Below are 19118 nucleotides of genomic sequence, written 5' to 3' on the forward strand. Positions count from 1 at the left end.
TTACTGACCTCTGTCATCATTTTAAGTGGGGGAACTTGCACAATCGGTGGCTGACTAAATACTTTTTTGCCCCACTGTATATGTTTGCCGCCACAGATGCATTTAAGCCTAAACCATGACCTTATTAGGAACATAACCAACTGAAACAGTGAATCGGAATGAGACAACTGAAAATTAAACACTGATTAAAAACTAAACTAAACTGCGAGAGAAAACTGACTAAAGTTTATTTTTAAAATATAGAAACTAAGTTGGGTTTTTTTGTTTTTTTTAAATCCTCAATCATTCCCACTACCTCTTTGTGCAGGTTTTGATGCCCTTTTATCTTTGACACTTTATGCATTTTTAAATCACAACTGACAACAGCAACCAAAGTAATTTGTGAAAAAAAAAAGAAAGCTCTGACTGACATAAGCAATTCATTGAGCTGAGTTTCCTGTTCAGGCCGCTCAGTATCAAAGAGATCCGTCAGTCCTCGTGGCACAGACCAGCTCTAAAATAGCCATGACCAAACGCTGTCACAGTCGCAGCAGAATGCGTCTGAGTGGATTAAAGAATAAGAGCACTTACGAGTATAATGCTTTAGATGGAGGGGCCAGACAGAAAAGTAGCTGCGTGAGTGGGGAAAAACAGAGGGCAGGAAGAAAAATTATCAAAGTAGAAAGCAGCCAATCAATTATTCAGTGCAACAGCTGTGGTTTTTAGCAACACCAACCCAGCAGTGGCTACGGACAGTTCTTCCTACCTCTGCATGTATACTCAACATTCAAGTTTGGCTTTCAATACGATTTGCTGTACAAAGTCTGCAGAACACAGAAATGTTAATAGATTCCTCAACTTTCAGAATGAATCTTTTTTTTTAATGCAATATCATCCTCTCCCCAGTGTGTTGTCAAGAAAAAAAGAAATCAGATTTTATATATATATATATATATATATATATATATATATATATATATATATATATACACTTTTTTTTAAATCCCAAATGCCAGACAGTTAAGAAGGCTTTGGAAAATCTTTCTAACAAGATTTATTTCCCTCAGTGAAGATTTTTATTTCGTTGGTTGACCAAGCTTGACTCCACCAGCCTGCACACGTGTGTATGAATGTGTGTGTGCATGTGTGTAAATTAGTGCGCACATAATCTCATCTTAAGTATGGAGTTAAAGGTAGATGGAGACTGACAAACAGACTTTATCTTAAATGCAATCCTATGTACAAAACAGCAGGGCTCCGAAATAGAAATATGTAGTACTTCTATGTTATGTTGATGCTGACACCAACTAAAACGCTCAGAGGGTTCTGGATTTTTAAATTAGGCAGTGACCTGATTTTTCTATGAGGTATCCTTTAACATTGCCTCAAATAGATACATTGGATATCCAAGTTCATTTTTAATTTTCAGTTTGATTCAATTTCATTTATGTAGCACCACATTATATTAACATTATTTTGTCAGGTGAAGACCCTACAATGGCTCTGTAATCAGTGACAACAGAGCAATCTAAGAGGTCGATCTGCTCAATTCAGTTCAGTTTTGCCCACTATTGACATCACTGCACAAGCAGTGAACCTGAAAGTAAAATCAGGCAGAGCTTATAGTATAGTATGTGCAAATAAATGAAATTATCAACATAAATACATTTATTAGTTTAAATTTTTATTCATTTAGGTCTGTAAGTTGTTGGACAGTGAAATTTCTTTTTTTTTTTGAATGTGTGTAATTATTTCTTTGTTCATCACCACGGTGAATTTTAAATCAAACATTCAAGATTTGATTTGGGTGCAGCTTTAATTCAAGGGTTTTACAAAAGCACTGTAGTAGTTGTATTAGTTGACTCGAAGTGCTGAACCTGCATTCAGTAACTGTTTGCTGGAACAATGAAGTTCAAAGATATGTCCATGTGAGTGAGGGAGGCCATCATTAGGCTGAAAAAAACAAAATAAACCTACCAAAGAGAGAGCAGAAAATAAAAATGTAGAAGTTGGCTAATGTATTCTATATTCTTAAAAAGAAGGCATGTACGGGCAACACCAAAAGGCCTAATGCCACAGAGGACAAAGTGGATGATCACAGAGTTATTTCCAATGTCACATTGTCAAGAACAGAAGGGAAGTATCTCATTGTAATTGGTTCGTTGGAGAGATAAAATTAAGACTTGTAACTTAAACCAGTATGTTTGGAAGAGAAAGGTATGAAGGAAGGAAAGGAACAGCTCATGATCCAAAGCAGTATTATGGCACGTGCAGGAATGGCTCGGCTAATGTGTATATGATATGACTACTGATAGGAGCAGAAGGATGGCCTGTGAAGTGTACAGGGTGTACTTTCTGTTCAGATTTAGTCAAAACTGATCTCCAAAACTAACCAGACAATGTTTCACAGTGAAAATGGATACTGACCCAAAACATAATGCAAAAGCAACCCAGAAACTTTTCATGCCAAAGAAATGGGATATTCTTGAATGACCACAGCAGTCACCTGATCTTGACCCAAGGGAGCATGCTTCAGTTACTGAAGACAAAACTAAAGGCAGAGAGACCCACAAAAAAAACAGCAACTGAAGGCAGCTGTAGTAAAGACACAGCAGAGCATCTCAAGGGAAGCATGTTATGTGTATGTGACTTCAGGCAGTCACTCACTGCATAGAATTTAGGCCCAGGTATTAAAAATAATCTTTATATTTAAAATTATGTTTGCTTGTCCAATTACTGTTGAGCCTCTGCAAATGGCTCTCTGTGTACAAGAATGGCTGCAATCCTTAACAATGAATCCATTACTTTTGTAAAACCCTTCAAATTAAAGCTGAAAACGTGCACTGTCTGTCATGATTTAATTTAAGGCTGGGCCATATCATACCATTCACGGTATAATGTTGGGCAACGATAAGAAAATGAAATATCGTGATATGGGTAAATGCGCAGTGCCTTTGTTTTCATACGCACATGGTGGAAAAAGCATGGCGGCGACGGAGAATGAGAAGGGCGAAAGCGGATTGTTGAGTGAAACGGATAAACCAGAATTGGTTTGTAAAAATGCTGCAACTTCAATGGTGTGGAACTGGTTTGGCTTTCGTCCGTCAGATACACAACAAAGCACTATTTTTGGTAGAACATGCTAGCGGGCCGTCGTTATTGCCGTGTTTTTTGGAAAATACGGCACACTTAAAATCAATCCTTTGATTTTTCTGAAAATCGACAGTGCAGCTTATAATCCCGTGTGCCTTATGTATGAATTCTGGTTGTGTTTACTGACCTCGAAACGATTTATGTGCTACACGGCGCTGGAAAATCTGTCAAATGTTTTAGTACGACTTTGCTAAGCTACGAACCTGCACAGCTTATCGTGGTGTTCAATTTGCCTACGAAGATTGATAAAGTAACAGATTTAATGTCAATATGGTTGATTTTAAAGTTCGCTTAAAGAACTAATTTTCATTCATTCTTAATTCTTAGACTTGTCACAGAGCCCAAGAGAATGATCACAACCCCTTGGCAAACTCCGGTCACCAGCGAAAAATGGGCATTGTCCTGCTGGTTAGCAATTGGTTGTTGCACCTTCTGAAACGTGTTGGTTGCACTGATAAGGCACAGCTTTTACATTGAAGGAAAACATTCTCCGTTTCTGGTTTGGATCTCACTTTTTCAAGTTTCCTTATGGCTCAGTGAGCAGTTGGCAACAGTTTGGAGACAAGGTGGTGTCTTCATTCAAACTGAGGGGACACAGGGACAGTCGTATGCACTGTATGTATCAGTTTATGTATTATATTCTCTATAAACCTCTTATTAGAGTCTTCGACCATATCTAATATGAGCATCAACCACCATAGCAATAAATATTCTATAATGTATATTAAAAAAAAGGAAAAAAGGCAACAGATCTCATTTAAAAGTAAAAATTTTAAATCTAACTGTTACAGAAGAGACACGTCTATTGTGCATTACCATCTATTTGACTGATTCGACTGCTTCTTTTATATAATTGATGTGTTTACACATGGAGCATGCTCAGTTCACTAGGGGTGCCAGGATGTACGTGCCAATATTTTGTAGCCAATTACTATTACACCATCAGGCATCCTATCCTTATGTCACCGGATGCAACCCCTTTGGTTCAAATTCCCAGAGTGCACTGGCCAGCCAGATGGTATCTCACAAGCACACCGTACAATTCGCTGAACACTTCAGAGATGACAGTGCATGGTGCTGTAATGCTCAGATTTTCTGCACAGGGGGCTTCATGAAATTCATCTGATGATCAGAGGAATTTTGATGAGATTAGTACACACTACACTCACAGATCAAACACACACACACACACTGATCAATAGCATGCAGCCTGTTGCTGTCTCACTCCATCTAACTATCTGTCATGCACTGCCAAATCTATTACAGCCACAGTGCCTTTGCTACTATTTCCAAGCTCAACACTAGAGCTAAACTCAATACAAAATGATTGGTGGTACCGCGCAACCAACTGCAGAACCAAGCTGGGGAAAAAAGCATCAGCTACAAGGTGTTGTGTTTGGAAAGCTGAGTTTAACGTGTGAGCTGAGCGAAGCCCAGAGTGCTGTGAAGTGGTAAGAGCACCAGAGGAGACAACCACCATGCTGAGCTGAATCAGATTAGGTTTAAATCTCTAACCAGCAGGATCACAGGATACTAAAACTCCATGTTATGGGGGTTTCCAAACACTTGGTTCTTCATATGTACAAAGCCAAAATGTTGTATCCAAAAGGGAACACAAGCTCACATCCTCTCCTTCCTGCTAAACTGCAGATAGAGCATGAAAGGCAGCAGGTGTGATACACACTGAGAAGTCAGATGTACGCTGTATGGAGACTGTGCTGTTAAAAAGCATAAGGCGCAGCAAAAAGGACTGTGTTCACTGCTATTTGTATGTGTGTGTGTTTGCACGGAGGAGTGTGACAGCAAGGCTGAGCAAGAAAATGTGTGTGATGTTGTGTGGTGTCCAGGCATATTGGGAGACAGATGGTGGGGGGAGACGCTGTGCTTCCTCGAGAGAGGGGAGACAATATTTCTCTCACTATGTATCTGAAAACATAAGCTTTCACATAAACATTCAAAAAGCAATGGACCAAACTGCATCAGATAATTGCAAAGAGAATCAACAACAAGTGGACGCCAACAACTTCATCTCAAACTTTGACCGTGCAAAGGAACTCCTCTAAAGTTCAGTAGAAAATGATCTCAGCCGATCACACCAAATCTCAGATGCACAGATCTCTTTATTCCGAGCATCTCCATTTAATTAAGATATGGCCTTTACCCTGTGGTGACAGCAGGTGGTGGAAGGAGTTAAAGGCCGGTGGAATTTATGCAGATTCTGATCCTCTTCTTCTTTTTTTTTCTTGACATGAGAGCAATAGCAATTGCACTGCTATTATTGAATTCAACCATCCAACCAATCAACCATGTAGTAGAGGAAGATTTCAGGTATCTTCCCTCCCTCGTACCATCTATCATGATGCATCTATTTCTGTACAAATTTAGAGTTTATCAAATTAAAAGAAGGAAAAAAAAAGAAAGGATGTCATCAGAGAAAATCTCATCAAATGGGAGCAGACAGGTTTGTGTTTCGGGACGTGAAAACGTTTGAAACCGTCTGATCTCGGCTTAATAACTGGACCGTCATGGGATTCTGCCTTTTGAACAGCCGATTGAATAAAAATCAGTTGGATAACCTCATTAAGACTCAACCTTGAACAACTGACTGTTTGTTATGAGGTCAAAATCAACGTTTTTCAACCAGCTTCAGACAGAAGCTGGTTGAGATTGGCAGGCGTCCCTCTAAGTAGTTCAAAGAGCACCTCAGCAAATTTAGAAACGTCTTCATTTCATTCTTCACTTTTGAACTCTTGTTGAAAAATTCCTGACTCTGTGCCAGGAAAATCCCTCCTGGGGCCACTTCAATTTTACTGTTTGCCTCAGGTTTTATGATAACACTTAGATATGCCATATTGGTTATATTTCAGCATCAATTTACTACTATAATATATTTCACAGTGAACGAAAGTTACCATCTAAAGCTACACTGTTCGCTTTAATTCATGTAACTTGGCTTTGCTCCATGAGGGGGCTAGATCTTGGAACTGCCACTAATCTGGTTTTGATGAAATCTGAACAGATCGGATGCTTATGTATTCCAGTTATTAGTCGTTGGTAATGTGTTTGCAGTCAGGATACACAGAATTCACAGTTTCTTCCCCACCTGTTACGCAAATCTGTACCAATTTCAATACACGAATGAGTATCTGTGATTTGGCATCAACAAGCTATTAAGGTGAGGTTAAAATGAGCCAACAAGGTCAAAAAATAATAACTGAGGTGAGTAAATGTTAAAGGCGTGAATTCAGCAGCCAAACCAAAAAGTACTTTCAAACATTATATAGAACCGTACTTAAACCACAATGTGCTAAACATTAAGCTTTCATATGGATTCCCGCGTCTTCCAATTTAAATGAAAATGTAGATTGTATCTACATGTTTGTGACTCAGAGAAAGCCCAGTGGAATCCCGTCATGTCACTGAAAATGTTGATTAATATTTATCTTCTCAGATGCGTTTAGAAGACCGCGAGCGTTCACCAAATAAAACATCAAACACCGAGCGCGCTCACAGCGAGCATCACATTTCATTCACTCTTCAACTTGTCTTTGAAAACGCTTCAACACGTCTAAAGCATGATCAGGGAAACCGCTGCATGCACTGCGCACGCTTCCTCTGAAACAACAATCCTGAAACCCCGAGAAGCCAGCGGCAACATGTGTAATCCTTCTGTCTTTTCCACCGATTGCACATTTGGAAACACGGGCTGAAAGTGTGCCGAATATTCCGGGGGAATAACACGGACCCACCGCTCGGTCTTTAAACGGCGTTCAGAAACATTCACGGCATCACTTGTCAGCCACCACAATCACTTAAATTGGGATTCTTATCATTTTCCTCCTCAGTTTCTTACCTATTTGGATGAAAAGGAGAAGCAGAGAGAAGATAATATGGGTCCTTAGAAGTGCTGTGTCCATGATCTCAGCACGCGAATCAAGCGCAAACAGGCGGAATGTGAGCTTTTAAGGGACGGACAGCGGGTCGAGTGCGTAAAAGATGCGTTAAGAGGTCATCATTCCGTCTCTCCAGCCTTGGACTGCGCTGGCGGGGATGTCGATTCGGATCGTTGTAGTTCGGCTCGGGTTGGTTCGGCTGGGTCTGATTTGAGGAGTGCGGGCTCGCTGGCTGGTTGGACGATTACGGACGCGCATGTACATCGCAGTAAGAGACGAGCTGTGCGCGCGCGCCGCCCACTGCCATTAATGGAAATCACTGTTTCGCTCCTGCGAAATTCCTTATGGTAGTAGGGACATTATGTGTGTGTGTGTGTGTGTGTGTGTGTGTGTGTGTGTGTGTGTGTGTGTGTGTGTGTGTGTGTGTGTGTGTGTGGCATGCGACTGTGATCAGGCTCTTATATCCCAGGGCGGCAGTACAACACATAATACAGTATTCCTCCTATCTACCCAATGAGATCTTGGTAATATGTGGCACTGTGGGAATGACAAGGATATGCAGTAACTGTACCTGTGCTCTCTAATGTTACAGTGCTGTATAGTGACACACTCATTTCTCACTGCATAGCTCACTTTATTGATTTTTTTCATCCCTTACACAATATTGTGCAAAATTCTTGAGCCTCATTTCTTCATATTTGGCTGAAAATGGAAATAGCTGCAGTGATTTACTGAAATATTCAGTCAAATACTGCATATATAACAAAAACCGAGTTTGTACAATTCTCACAAGCTCAAAAGTCAATATTTGGTGACACAGCCTCGACTCTCTTATGCGAACTTTCTTATAATTTTCAGGTACGGTTCATGTCCTCCACACGTCAAGAAATTTTGTAATGACACACTGCACACCATGCCATGTTAAACCATGTTTTTGGCTAATATCTCTTTAGGAATCACCTTGTTCATGCAAAAATAATACTTTATCCCTGTCAAACTCTGTCATCTTTGTTATTTTTCATAGATTTGGTGAAAGAAATGGAAAATTGGTTCTTTACTATGTGTCTAATTTGTGCAGACACAAAAGTTGTTCATCCCTTCAGTTACGACCCTTTCAATGCATTACTGATTCATAGGTAAGTGTTAAGTAGTTTAACAAACAAGAAAGAAATTATACTAAAAATGGTCACATACAAGACTGCAGTGAATGAAAAAGCAGACAATGTCCAAAGAAAATCTTTGAAAGTTCTTTAGAAATCTGAAAAACTGCCACTCAAGGCTGCTTTAAAAAATTCCAAGACAGTCTGGATCCTTGGAAGCAAAATATAAAGAAATTAGGGATGGCGGCTTTTGCACAGTTTTTGTGACCCAATGAAACCTGGAGATGTGGGCTACATCTGGGCTTTAGCCACTGGTACACAGTATGGGTATTTGGGCTGCATCCAGCCTTCTTTTCTCCAGGATCAAACCTATATGATTTACACAACATACCACGAGTGCCAAAAGTTTTCCTGGCCCACAGATTTTGTGGTGTTTTGGAACTGTATTTATTATTAAGTCTAGATTTCTGTTTGGGTTCACTGTTGTGGTGATTGAATGTTGTGAGGTTTCCTGTCTCGGTTTGGTTTATCTGTGCATGCTCCCTTGTGTGCTGAACATCATTCCTTTAGGATTCATCCCTTTGCTCCATTCTGTTTACTTTTTGGATTTATGGTTTCTTCAGTTATTAGACTTTGTTGCTCCTGGATGTTTCTCACAGCCATTAAAGGCTCATTTTTATTTCAATCCTTTTTGTTCTCGTGTCTGTTTGTGGGACTTCCCTCCAGCCTTCATTATTACAAAAATAGTCGAAAGGTTGTGGTGTGTGTTTGTGATAGGAAACCCATTGATAGGAAATGAGCATGGCTTTTCATGGGCTAAGCGTCCCCACAGGCAATTTAGACAGCTGTGATGTCACAGAAATATCAACCAAAAACAAAAGCAGGTTACTTCAAATAGCTCTAATGTCACAGACGGACATCAGGTGGTGACCTTTAAAAAAACAACAACAACAAAAAACCAACTTGAATTTGCGCAGCTAAGCAGAGAAATGACGACAGTCTGCTGAGCTGAAGCAGAAACAAATAACAAAAACAAGAATGTGGAAGCAGCCGAGCCAGCGCAGTCCCACAGAGGAAACAGGGTGATGGTAGAGAGTTTTGGCTGTAGTTGGTTGTGGACTGATGGATTCAGGAGTTTTTGTGTGTCTGTGAGACAGGCATCAGTCACACAATAACACACAGCTCTTGTTGCTCTGTGTGCATTCATTAGCATAAATTAAGAGAGCTAATCCCCCCCTTAACTCAGGCCGGAGCCTCATCTCACTTGTTGGACCAACATTTTTTCGGATGCTTGTTACAATATCCCCTCTGGCGTCCGTGCTGCCGGCACATAAGAGTAAAGGTGCATGCATGTTTGTGAAAGAACGGGAGTGTTGTCTGTGGAAAACATGCTGATTGGACCCTCAGTTTGTGTAATTACTCACACGAATAGAAAAGTTAAGCTTCGGAGGGAATCTTCTCTCACCGAGTCTCATTCAAACCGCACAAACATTACCTTTTATAGTCAAAGCCTGTAACATGAGTGTAAGAAAAGAGGGGTAAATGAATCAAATCATCTGATAACAAACATGTCAGACCCACACACGGTCTCCTCTGACAGTTGCAGCCTGATGAAGGCCTCCTGCAAAAGCATCCAGAGCTTTCTCACATCCTGTTACTGAGTAAAGCTGATTCTGTTTCCAGTGCACACAGGCAGCTATGGATTATGGATTACGTGTTTGCTCTCTTTCCTCACTCTCACTGTGCATTCACATCACGACTGGAACAAGGTCAATAACCTGACAGGAGCTCATTTAGGTTACCCACAGAGAAGATTTGCGCCACGTTATCAGCGGCGCCTCTAATCACTGATTTAATGACACTTTAAGAAAAGATTCACGCCGCAGCTGCCCTCCATTCATCTTTGCCTCATATACTTCTAACTGTGGATGACTACTCAAGTAGTTTTTAACATAAATAAACCAGTTTGACAAAAACCCTTGTACCCTGTTCTGAATTTTCATGCACTGATACACCAAACACGAGCAGAGTCAGTACTCTTCTTGCCAGCTGCTGTCCAGGACAGTGGACTGCATGGAGAGGCAGCTGACTGAGTGTTTTAAAACACATAGAAATAAAAAAATCTTTGCAGCGTTCATGTGGCTTCTTTCACATTTACACATGTGCATATAGTGTCAACAAATGTTATTTAAATGAGTGTGGAAATGCTAAAACTTCTGTTACCATGACAGTGGATGTCATTTCCAGACTGACAATGATATTGACTGGTTGACTGGTGGCAACGGGAGGTCAGCATCCTGGACACCACTGGTTTGGCAAATACTGCTCGATGTGTTCGTTTGGGTTTGTGGGTGAAAGAAAGAGATGCCTCCGCCGTGGAGTGAGTGATTTAATGCTTACTGTAAGTGCTGAAAACATTGGGCTGCACATTATACAGTAGGTGGTTGCTCAAACACTGTACAGTACATTGTGTTGAGAATTCGTGAGCCAAGCTTCCGTGTTCTCTGCGATTAAAAGGCAAGCTGACCTATCAGTCAGTGTCAGGAGAGAAAGGGGTTTCTTTTTCTTTTCTTTCCACGGTCATCGATTTATATTAGCAGCACCTGAGTGTAAGTGTTTTCATCTGAGAGTGAAACTGAATGCGAGCAAGTGTGTGACTGTGATCTGACATTTACCGTCCTGGAATACTAAAGTTTCCACTAACAATCTTGAAGTCAAATGACTCATCTCTCACTCTATTTATCACGTGAGCGGGGAGAAAAAGGACTTACTTATCTGTAATTCTGTTTTTACAATATTCAGACCTCATTATCGGCTCCTTCATTTCTTATTTGTCTCTGGGGAATAGATGCCATCTCACAACACTCATAAATATTCTGATATGATGGCCCCTAGCACATGTTGATAAATGGACTAGTTGAACAAATCCAGACGTGCAGATCATTTATATCACACAAATTCATGTTAACATCATAGTCTCATTAACCTTGCTTGAATGAAGTGTTTACATGACAGTTTCTATGAGTCACAGAAAGATAGAGGCACACAGTGAGAGCAGGAGAACAAGAATCAGACTGGTAGCTGAAAGATTCATTAAGGATATTTGGACAGATTAATGGCCTAGAGACAAAATCACATCTGCCCAATCATAAAATCTATCATAGAAGAATACAGTGAAAAAATAGAAAGTACAGTATAAAGACTCTCCTTTAACGTCAATAGATTGATCTGAGCGTTAAAGTGATAATAATGCTAAATAGGACTATTTAAAACAGAAAGAACAAAGAGAAAACAGCTTTAGTGAAATGTCTCTGTAGGTTTCTCAGTCATCCAAGTCCTGCTAGTCTAAAGAGCTTTGAAAGAAAGCGACTGGACATTTTTAAGTTCTTGAAGGTGTTTCAACTCTCATCCAAGAGGCTTCTTCTGTTGCAAGATGTATTTCATTGCAATATTTAAAAATCACAAGCAAGGATAAAATTTTTAAAGTTTAGCTTACAGACAGCGTGCACATTATATCTGATAATCCCTTTTAAACTGCTCTTAGAACTGACTTTAAACCTAACTGTCTTGTCACAAGTACTGTAAACCTCTTCTTGACATACAGGCCGAAGTGACACTGACTGACAGGTGACAGCAGACTGATGGTCACCCCAAAGGAACAGGTGCTCATACAATTTAAAGCATGCATTAAAAATATAGAAAAAGTACTTCTTCCACTGGTGCAGCTTTTTTTAAATTCTATTTGTGGCATTATTCCTGACAACTGTGAATGGATAATACATCACACTGCTCCAATCTAACGGTCGCTGCTCACATTTCTGGTTCTCTCCGCAAAGAATCTGTTGCCAGATCAGATGGTGCTTCTGCTGCTGACAACATTGCAGTAGGAGGAAGAGGAAATGCTTTAGTGCTTTTAATAGCTTTGAAATGACACAATGGATCAACCACCTCACCAGTTCATTAAAAAAAAAAATGAAAGCAAGACTTTCAAACAGAATGAGAAAATAACTTTGAGATCTATCAGAGTCAAATGAAAGTGGTGAGAGCCTACATTACCCAAGTGGTTGATCCCATAGAATTAAGCTTCAAATTCCAGAGATGACCCACATTGTATGTGGAGTGTGCACACACACACACACACACACAAAATGATACAACTGTCAAAAACAGCCAGGTCATTTAAGAGCAAAAAAGAGGAGGAAATGAATATTCATGAAAGCACAAACCTTCCAAACCTCTGAGCTCTGCTTTATTTCTCTTTTAAACATTTTAAAACTTTCATAATAGCCCGATGTATTTTTGATGTGTAGTCACATCTCTTAATTGTGGGGTAGGAGAGATTCTTCTGGAAACAAAAACTTCATATGGACAGATCACGATCACAGCAATGTGCCTGCTCCATTTAATCTTTATTCAGTGGTTCATAACATTTTGTCTTCTTTTTGCTTATTATCACAATTTGTAACAAAAAAATAAATAAAATATGAAGCGCTTTTTCAAAAACATACACACGTTTCAGGAATGGCGCTTCATTTAGTTTATTGCAGACCCAGCCCTCCGTGTTGGATCTAAAAGCAGCTCTGCTCCTTCACAGAATGCAGTTACTAAGCCTTGGTTTTATAACCCACTTCCATTTAAGGTTATTTGGTTTGAAGCAGCACATAATGTGGCAGACCTTCCATGAGAATGAGAGTGAGAGTTTGCAGGGAGAGGGAATATAGGGGGCAGATTATAATTGGGCCGAGAGGTACAGTATACTTCATTTGGAGTTCCTGATTTTGCAGAAAGCAGTGGTTTTTAAGTGCAAAGGGTCACTGTGAATGAGGTTTAGTTTTTAACATGGCATGAAGTGTGGCGTCATCAGATGTGTGGACCTCTGTTCTTCAGCCTGCACTCATTATTGAAACAAAGTTTTCTCAAGAAGCCAGTCTGAACTCTAATGCTGCCTGTGACTGCACTGCAAATTAAAATTCACTTCAGTTCAATTCAGTTTTATTATATAGCACCAAATCACAACAACATTTGTCTCTTTATACTATATGTAAAGATCCTACAATAATACAGAGAAACCCCAACAATCAGACAACCCCCTATGAGAAAGCACATGGCAGCAGTGGGAAGGAAAAACTCCCTTTTAACAGAAAGAAACCTCCAGCAGACCCAACGCTCAGGGAAGGACGGCTATCTGCCGTGGCTCTGCTTTGATTCTGCTTTATCAAAAAAGAAAACAAATTAAAAAGCAGACAGGGTGCCAGTCTCAGCCTCAAATCCAAAGTGAAAGCTGGTTCCACAGAAGAGGAGCCAAAATGCTCTGCCTCCCATTCTACTTTTAAAACAAGATGTGTTCCTGAATGTTTGTGTTTTTCTGTTTTGCCTCCATATTTGTTGCTCTGTGTTGTGTATTAGTTTCAGATCTTAATCCAACAGTGCTTTCCATGGCTGTGGCTTTGCACTGTCACAGTCCGGCGAGGGCAGACTGTATGTGTTGACAAAAGGACCCAAAACGCAGACTCCAAAAACTGAACGTGGCGTGGAGTTAACAAAAAACAAGCCGTTTATTGAGGCTAGCAAAAAAGGGTACAAACAAAAGGGCATTGGTGAAACTAAACAATAACCTAAACTGGGTGAACTAAAACTAAACATGAAAAAACCTTAAACATGGTGAACTGACATAGATTCCTGAAGTTGTGACGTGGATGAGCAGACGACCTGACAAAGAATGACTGAAAGCACACGGACTAAATACACACAGGAGGATAATGAGGGAAGTGGGAACACATGGAGAAACAGCTGACACACATGAACACAACGACGTCACAAGGAGAGAGTAACACTAAAAACATTGAACATAGGAACACAGGACCCCTTCAAAATAAAACAGGAAATATAATGAGACGCAGACCTGACAACATAAGACACACAGACATGAAACACACGAAGGGCAAGGGAGACTTCACAGGGGTTGAAAACACAAGGGGGAACTAATAAGCAAATGCACATAGGAAACCTAATGAGCTTAAACATACACTATAAACATCAAAAGAACTAAAACTCAAAACACTGGGTCATAAGACCCAGGATCGTGACATGCACTCCCTGTTTCTCACCGTGTGAAGTCTAAACTTCAATTCGTGTGAAGTTTAGAGCTCAAAGACTCATTCAGTAATTAAGCTCTTGCAGTGTGTATACAGTACAACATGGTTCTTAATTCTCCACCACAATGTTCAATACAACCAAGCGGCAGAAATCTTATGGTATTCAATTTCAATTCAATTTGATATATACAGTGCCAAATAACAACAACAGTTGCCTAAAGCCACTTTATATTGCATGGTAGACCCTACACAATACATACAGAGAAAAACCCAACAGTCATATGGTCCCCTCTGAGCAAGCACTTTGGCGACAGTGGGAAGGAAAAACTCCCTTTTAACAGGAAGAAACCTCCGGCAGAACCAGGCTCCCTGTTGGTATTGTCAACAATATTTTAAACTTAAACCTAGTTTTTTTTAAATTCTTTAATTAACCCTCTGTCTCATCCACTACCATCTTTCAAATTGCAAGTCAGACTAATTTAACCCTTTATTCATCATGGGTTCACCAGCAGGCCCATTTTGTAAGCACTCTTAAAATAACTGCAATTCTGTTACAATTTTTGCTAAAAGTCAGAAATTTCCTGAAAGATGAGATTGATTTCTTTAATTCTATAGCTAAAATGACAAAATAAGTCCATTAGGTCTGTATGGATCCTGCTTGATAAGGGGTTGAGCCTCATGTATGGTTTGCTTCCAGCAATCTCAGCTGCCTGAACCACTCTGCTGCACTCAACTGCCTCTGATTCTCAAATAAAATCTATTGAACTATTTAGCTCTAATCTCTGAATCCAGCTTTTGATTCTTAAATCCTTTAGTTCTTAATAAGTGTGTGTCCCAGATGAAACGAGTCATCGTAAGTCCACAGTCAACTGAAATAAGGATGCAAAACTGCGAGTCACAAATTACAGACATGAGGGAGACACTCATTATTCATCACTCAGAGATTTACAACGCATCTTCAAAACTTTGCAGCTTGCCTTGGAGCCTAATGCATTTTTTAAGCTGAGTTACTTTTGCACAGGAGCTACATAAGCCGACAAGCATGTTTACCATAAGATTTGGCGGAGGGTTAGAGCCTGGTGGGATAAAGCTCATGGCAAATGCATAGGATTCCTCCCACATGAAACAGGCTCTCTTTTTAGATATTAGGACTTTATCTTACAGCACTGGTTCAATGTGAGTCAATGTGAGTTGTTGATGTTTCTATGATAGCATGAAATATGCATCTTGTGTGTCAACAAAAATCCAATCAATGAACTCATCACACTGTAATGGAACAATTTTAGTAGTGTAGTGTAATTGCAGACAATTTTAGCCACTTTAAGACTTTTTTGAATATCACAGCCCCTCGTTTATTTATTGGCTTTCCACGCACTTCCAGAGAGCTGCTCTATACCTGCTGAAATCTGTGTAATGAAGTAAGCTCAAATGAAAACCCCTCATTAACAGAGGAAGTAACACACCAGACGTGAGGTCAGTAAATGGTTTGTGCCATAAATAGTGAATGAAGTTCTGTCTCTGAAGAAACGCACTCAAGACACGCACAAACACTTACTTTCCCCAGAACAGGGTGAGCCTCTCACCCTTGCATCGGGGGTGCTTGTGTTTTTCATTCCCTTCAGTCTACACACCAACTAGGGTGGATTTCTGCTGGGCGCCATGGCAACCAGTGGGGCTATTCTCCATCACAGTGGCTGAGGGAGGAAAGAAAAAGGAGAGTTAATCAACAACACGCATTTCCCACTAAGACACACATGCACACACATACACAAAAAATCATTACATTCACTTAGCGTTTGCTGAGGCTTCCACGGATAATATGGAGGTATGAATAAATTCATGACCTCCCATACAAACAGACTCAAAGTTTTAGCAAAATTACCCACGGTCACAGCTGGGGTTTCCTGTGGTCCTGTGTTTACTGACATTAAACTATTCCAAACCAAGTTGCAACTAGCAGCATTCCTACCTTTGCCAAGGAGGTTTTGTTGTCTCGCTCAGTCTGTTTGTTATCAGGATTACTCACACTTATGGCTTTAACACTTAAAATGTTTAAGTTTTGAAGTTAATCTGGATCTGGATCCAGGAAACAGAATTTTTTGGAGGGATTTTTTTTTTTTTTTGCCATTATGAGACAGAGTCTTTTTCCCCTCATATCTTTACAAATGCATAAGAAAATGAAAAAAAAATGAAAAAAAAATGAAATTGAGAGAAATCATCTACAGTTTGAAAAATCCCAAACCGATCAACAGGTTCTCCCTGTGTCTGTGTGGGTTTTATCTGGCATGGCAGCTTCATAAAACTAGACTGGAGGTACTTTCTTCCCTGAGGACTGACTTGTCAATAACAATACTAAAAGACTTATCTGGCAAATAAGAATAAAACCACCTTAAAACCTAAACTAGAAATGCCAACCCACTGTTGGAGACAACTCAAAAAGAAAATCTAGCGATCCAAGAGTGTCAAATACAGCGCTTATAATTCATCAGCTGTCTCTGTCCTGTGGTTTTCTCTAAAACCCAAGTGGCCTGTTTCAAAGAGTCCACTTCTCTTTAACGATTTTCTAGTCCAATGATTTCTTCTGTCCAGACACCACTGTAACACCTCACTGCATTTGGCACATATTACCATTTGGACAGTGTAATAAATAAATAAATAAATAAATAAATAAATAAATAAAAATATAAAAAAGATGTGAACGTTTTACAGTGGGTAGAATAGAAAAATAAATGCTGTCAGTGGAAAATTTGCTATCAATCACTCACATGTTGCTTCCTTTAGGAAATACCGTCCTGTAATATACATATATAGAGAGAGAGATGTCATACCACCCAGACAAAACCTGCCTCACAAGCAACACAGTTTAAAAATACAATTTAATTAAACGGATGAATTACTTAATATTACATTAATATACAAAAAAAAAAACCTTCAAAACCTGTCGTCCTCGCGCTTCTTTGGTTTAACAATGGCGCCATCACCTGGTACATTTCAGTAGCTACGTCCGAACGTCATCACGGCGCGACAAGGAAGCGCCTCTGTGAGCGTCCTTCACTTTGCTCTACGCTACAAACACCCGAGCAGGTTACAAAAGTCTGTCTGTCGTTTGTGGAGTACAAGTAGCTCTGTGCGGGTGGTCGGGCTTTATGGAGTGAACGCGGGAGACTGAAGGGAGACGTGCTCTGAGAGGTTTCCGCGTTTTTATTCAGTGAGTGACGTTTAGCTAAGTTTATACAGGTGAAGTTGGTTTGGCAGCTACCGGTGTGGTGCCACAAAAGTCATTTCTAATATTTCTCTGCTTTTTTAGTGCCCAATATGTTTGCTTATATTGGTAAATAAACTGTATTCAAGAGGATTTATAAAGGTGTTATATATAAAAAATAATGATTATTTTGCAAGTATTTTTATGACTCTTTGTATTTGCACCCACATTATATCCAATCAGTTAGTCCAGTCATTTACAACAGATGAAATATAGTCATTTTTGGCAAATACCGGAAATTAATTGTTGTCTGACTTTTTGCCACAGCACCTGTTGTTGTGTAAGGTTGCAGTCTGGTATTAAAGCAGGCTTAGAAGATGTGCAAGTTCTTTTTGAGGCTGTTTTTTCAGTGTGAACACAGAAAGTTGTGAAAACCTGGACAATATGTGAAGGTAAAGTTTACCCAACTGTATATACAAAGCTTAGATTAACTGTTATATGGATGAGGGGACTTTCCTGACTAGAATAGATTTCTGTGGTAGAGAAACTGTTATATTTTAACAGTTTACCTGTGCTAAGTCATTAGCTATTAAAATTTCTGTTTTATTGATGATTAATTTTCTCTTTGTGTTTGGGGCAGTGATGACAGCTCCAAACTCAGCAGAAAGGAAGACCTGCTGGGATGCCAGGGATCATCTCTGGAAGTGTTTGGATGATAATGATGACAATGTTGCATCGTGCCAGAGGTTCCAGAGCGAATTTGAGGCCAAATGCCCGGCCCAGTGGGTAAAATATCCCATCTTTTTTATTAATGGTTGAAGTTAGGGTTGCAGATAGTGTCGATAGCAGTGTCACAGATGAGCAGCCGACAGCGTTTATTGGACAATTTTGGAAACTTTATGTTAAATGTAGACATTTAGAGAACATTTTAAAGAACCTAAGCAGCAACAAGATTGTCAGCCTTCAGTAGCTTCTTGCTCCTTTTCATTCTCCCCTGCAGGTGAAGTATTTTACCAAAAGGAGAGACTTCCTGAAATACAAGGAGAAGATGCAGACAGAGGGATTCACACCTGCTGAAGGCCCCCAGGGGGCATCCTAATCACCTAGAAACCATCAAGAGCTGCAAGTTGGCCTGGGTTTGCTGAGGTGCAGGACTTGGACAGGAGCTTGTGGCTTTGTTGCGGACAGAGTGCGTGAAGATCAAACTAATAATGTTATTTATTTTTTAAAATAAAGGCTGCTTTAGGAAATACAAGTGGCAGCACAAGGGACCTGTTTGAAAATCCTCATATCTTCCATCCCCAGAAATGCTAAAGAGTCCAGAGTTATGGAGTCCAGTAGGATTTCACCTCAAAGTAACGTGTCATTTTGGACAGATTTTACTATCATTACCTCCTGCTGGAATTCTGAAGTCTCACATTCAACCTGTTGCCATTAGTTCTCACAACACTGTCCAATATTAATGTTTCTGTGGTTCTCTTCAAGCAAAACAATTTTTTTCCCTAACACGTATTTCTCTCAGCAGAACAGAGAATCTGTTCTGCTTTTGCGTCTGCCTGGTGTTTTTCTTAAAAATATGTGATTTGCAAATAAGAGCTGATCTGATAGTGGAGATTTAAACTCTTTACTCTCATTTTTTGAAAATCTTGAAAGCTTGAATGACTTGTGTCGTTCAAGAATAAATCAAAACAACAGA

The 19118-nt window shown here is 39.8% G+C and overlaps 2 protein-coding genes across 3 annotated transcripts in view; one reads left to right on the top strand and one right to left on the bottom strand.

The window, feature by feature from the left end:
• ptprz1b (protein tyrosine phosphatase receptor type Z1b) overlaps positions 1–7328 on the bottom strand; it is a 68458-nt gene extending 61130 nt beyond the window's left edge. For both annotated transcript variants that reach the window (XM_004568861.3, XM_004568860.3), the window contains exon 1: positions 6986–7328. In XM_004568861.3, the coding sequence (XP_004568918.1) occupies positions 6986–7049 (64 nt within the window). In that variant the 5' untranslated portion in view covers positions 7050–7328. The remainder of the gene's footprint in view (positions 1–6985) is intronic.
• A 9903-nt stretch (positions 7329–17231) lies between these two features.
• On the top strand, positions 17232–19118 carry coa6 (cytochrome c oxidase assembly factor 6). Its single transcript, XM_004568862.2, has 3 exons — positions 17232–17428; positions 18063–18208; positions 18423–19118. Coding segments are annotated over exons 1-3 (246 nt in total). The 5' UTR covers positions 17232–17427; the 3' UTR covers positions 18522–19118.

This window comes from Maylandia zebra, linkage group LG17, assembly GCF_041146795.1.
Source record: "Maylandia zebra isolate NMK-2024a linkage group LG17, Mzebra_GT3a, whole genome shotgun sequence".
Lineage (NCBI taxonomy): Eukaryota > Metazoa > Chordata > Actinopteri > Cichliformes > Cichlidae > Maylandia > Maylandia zebra.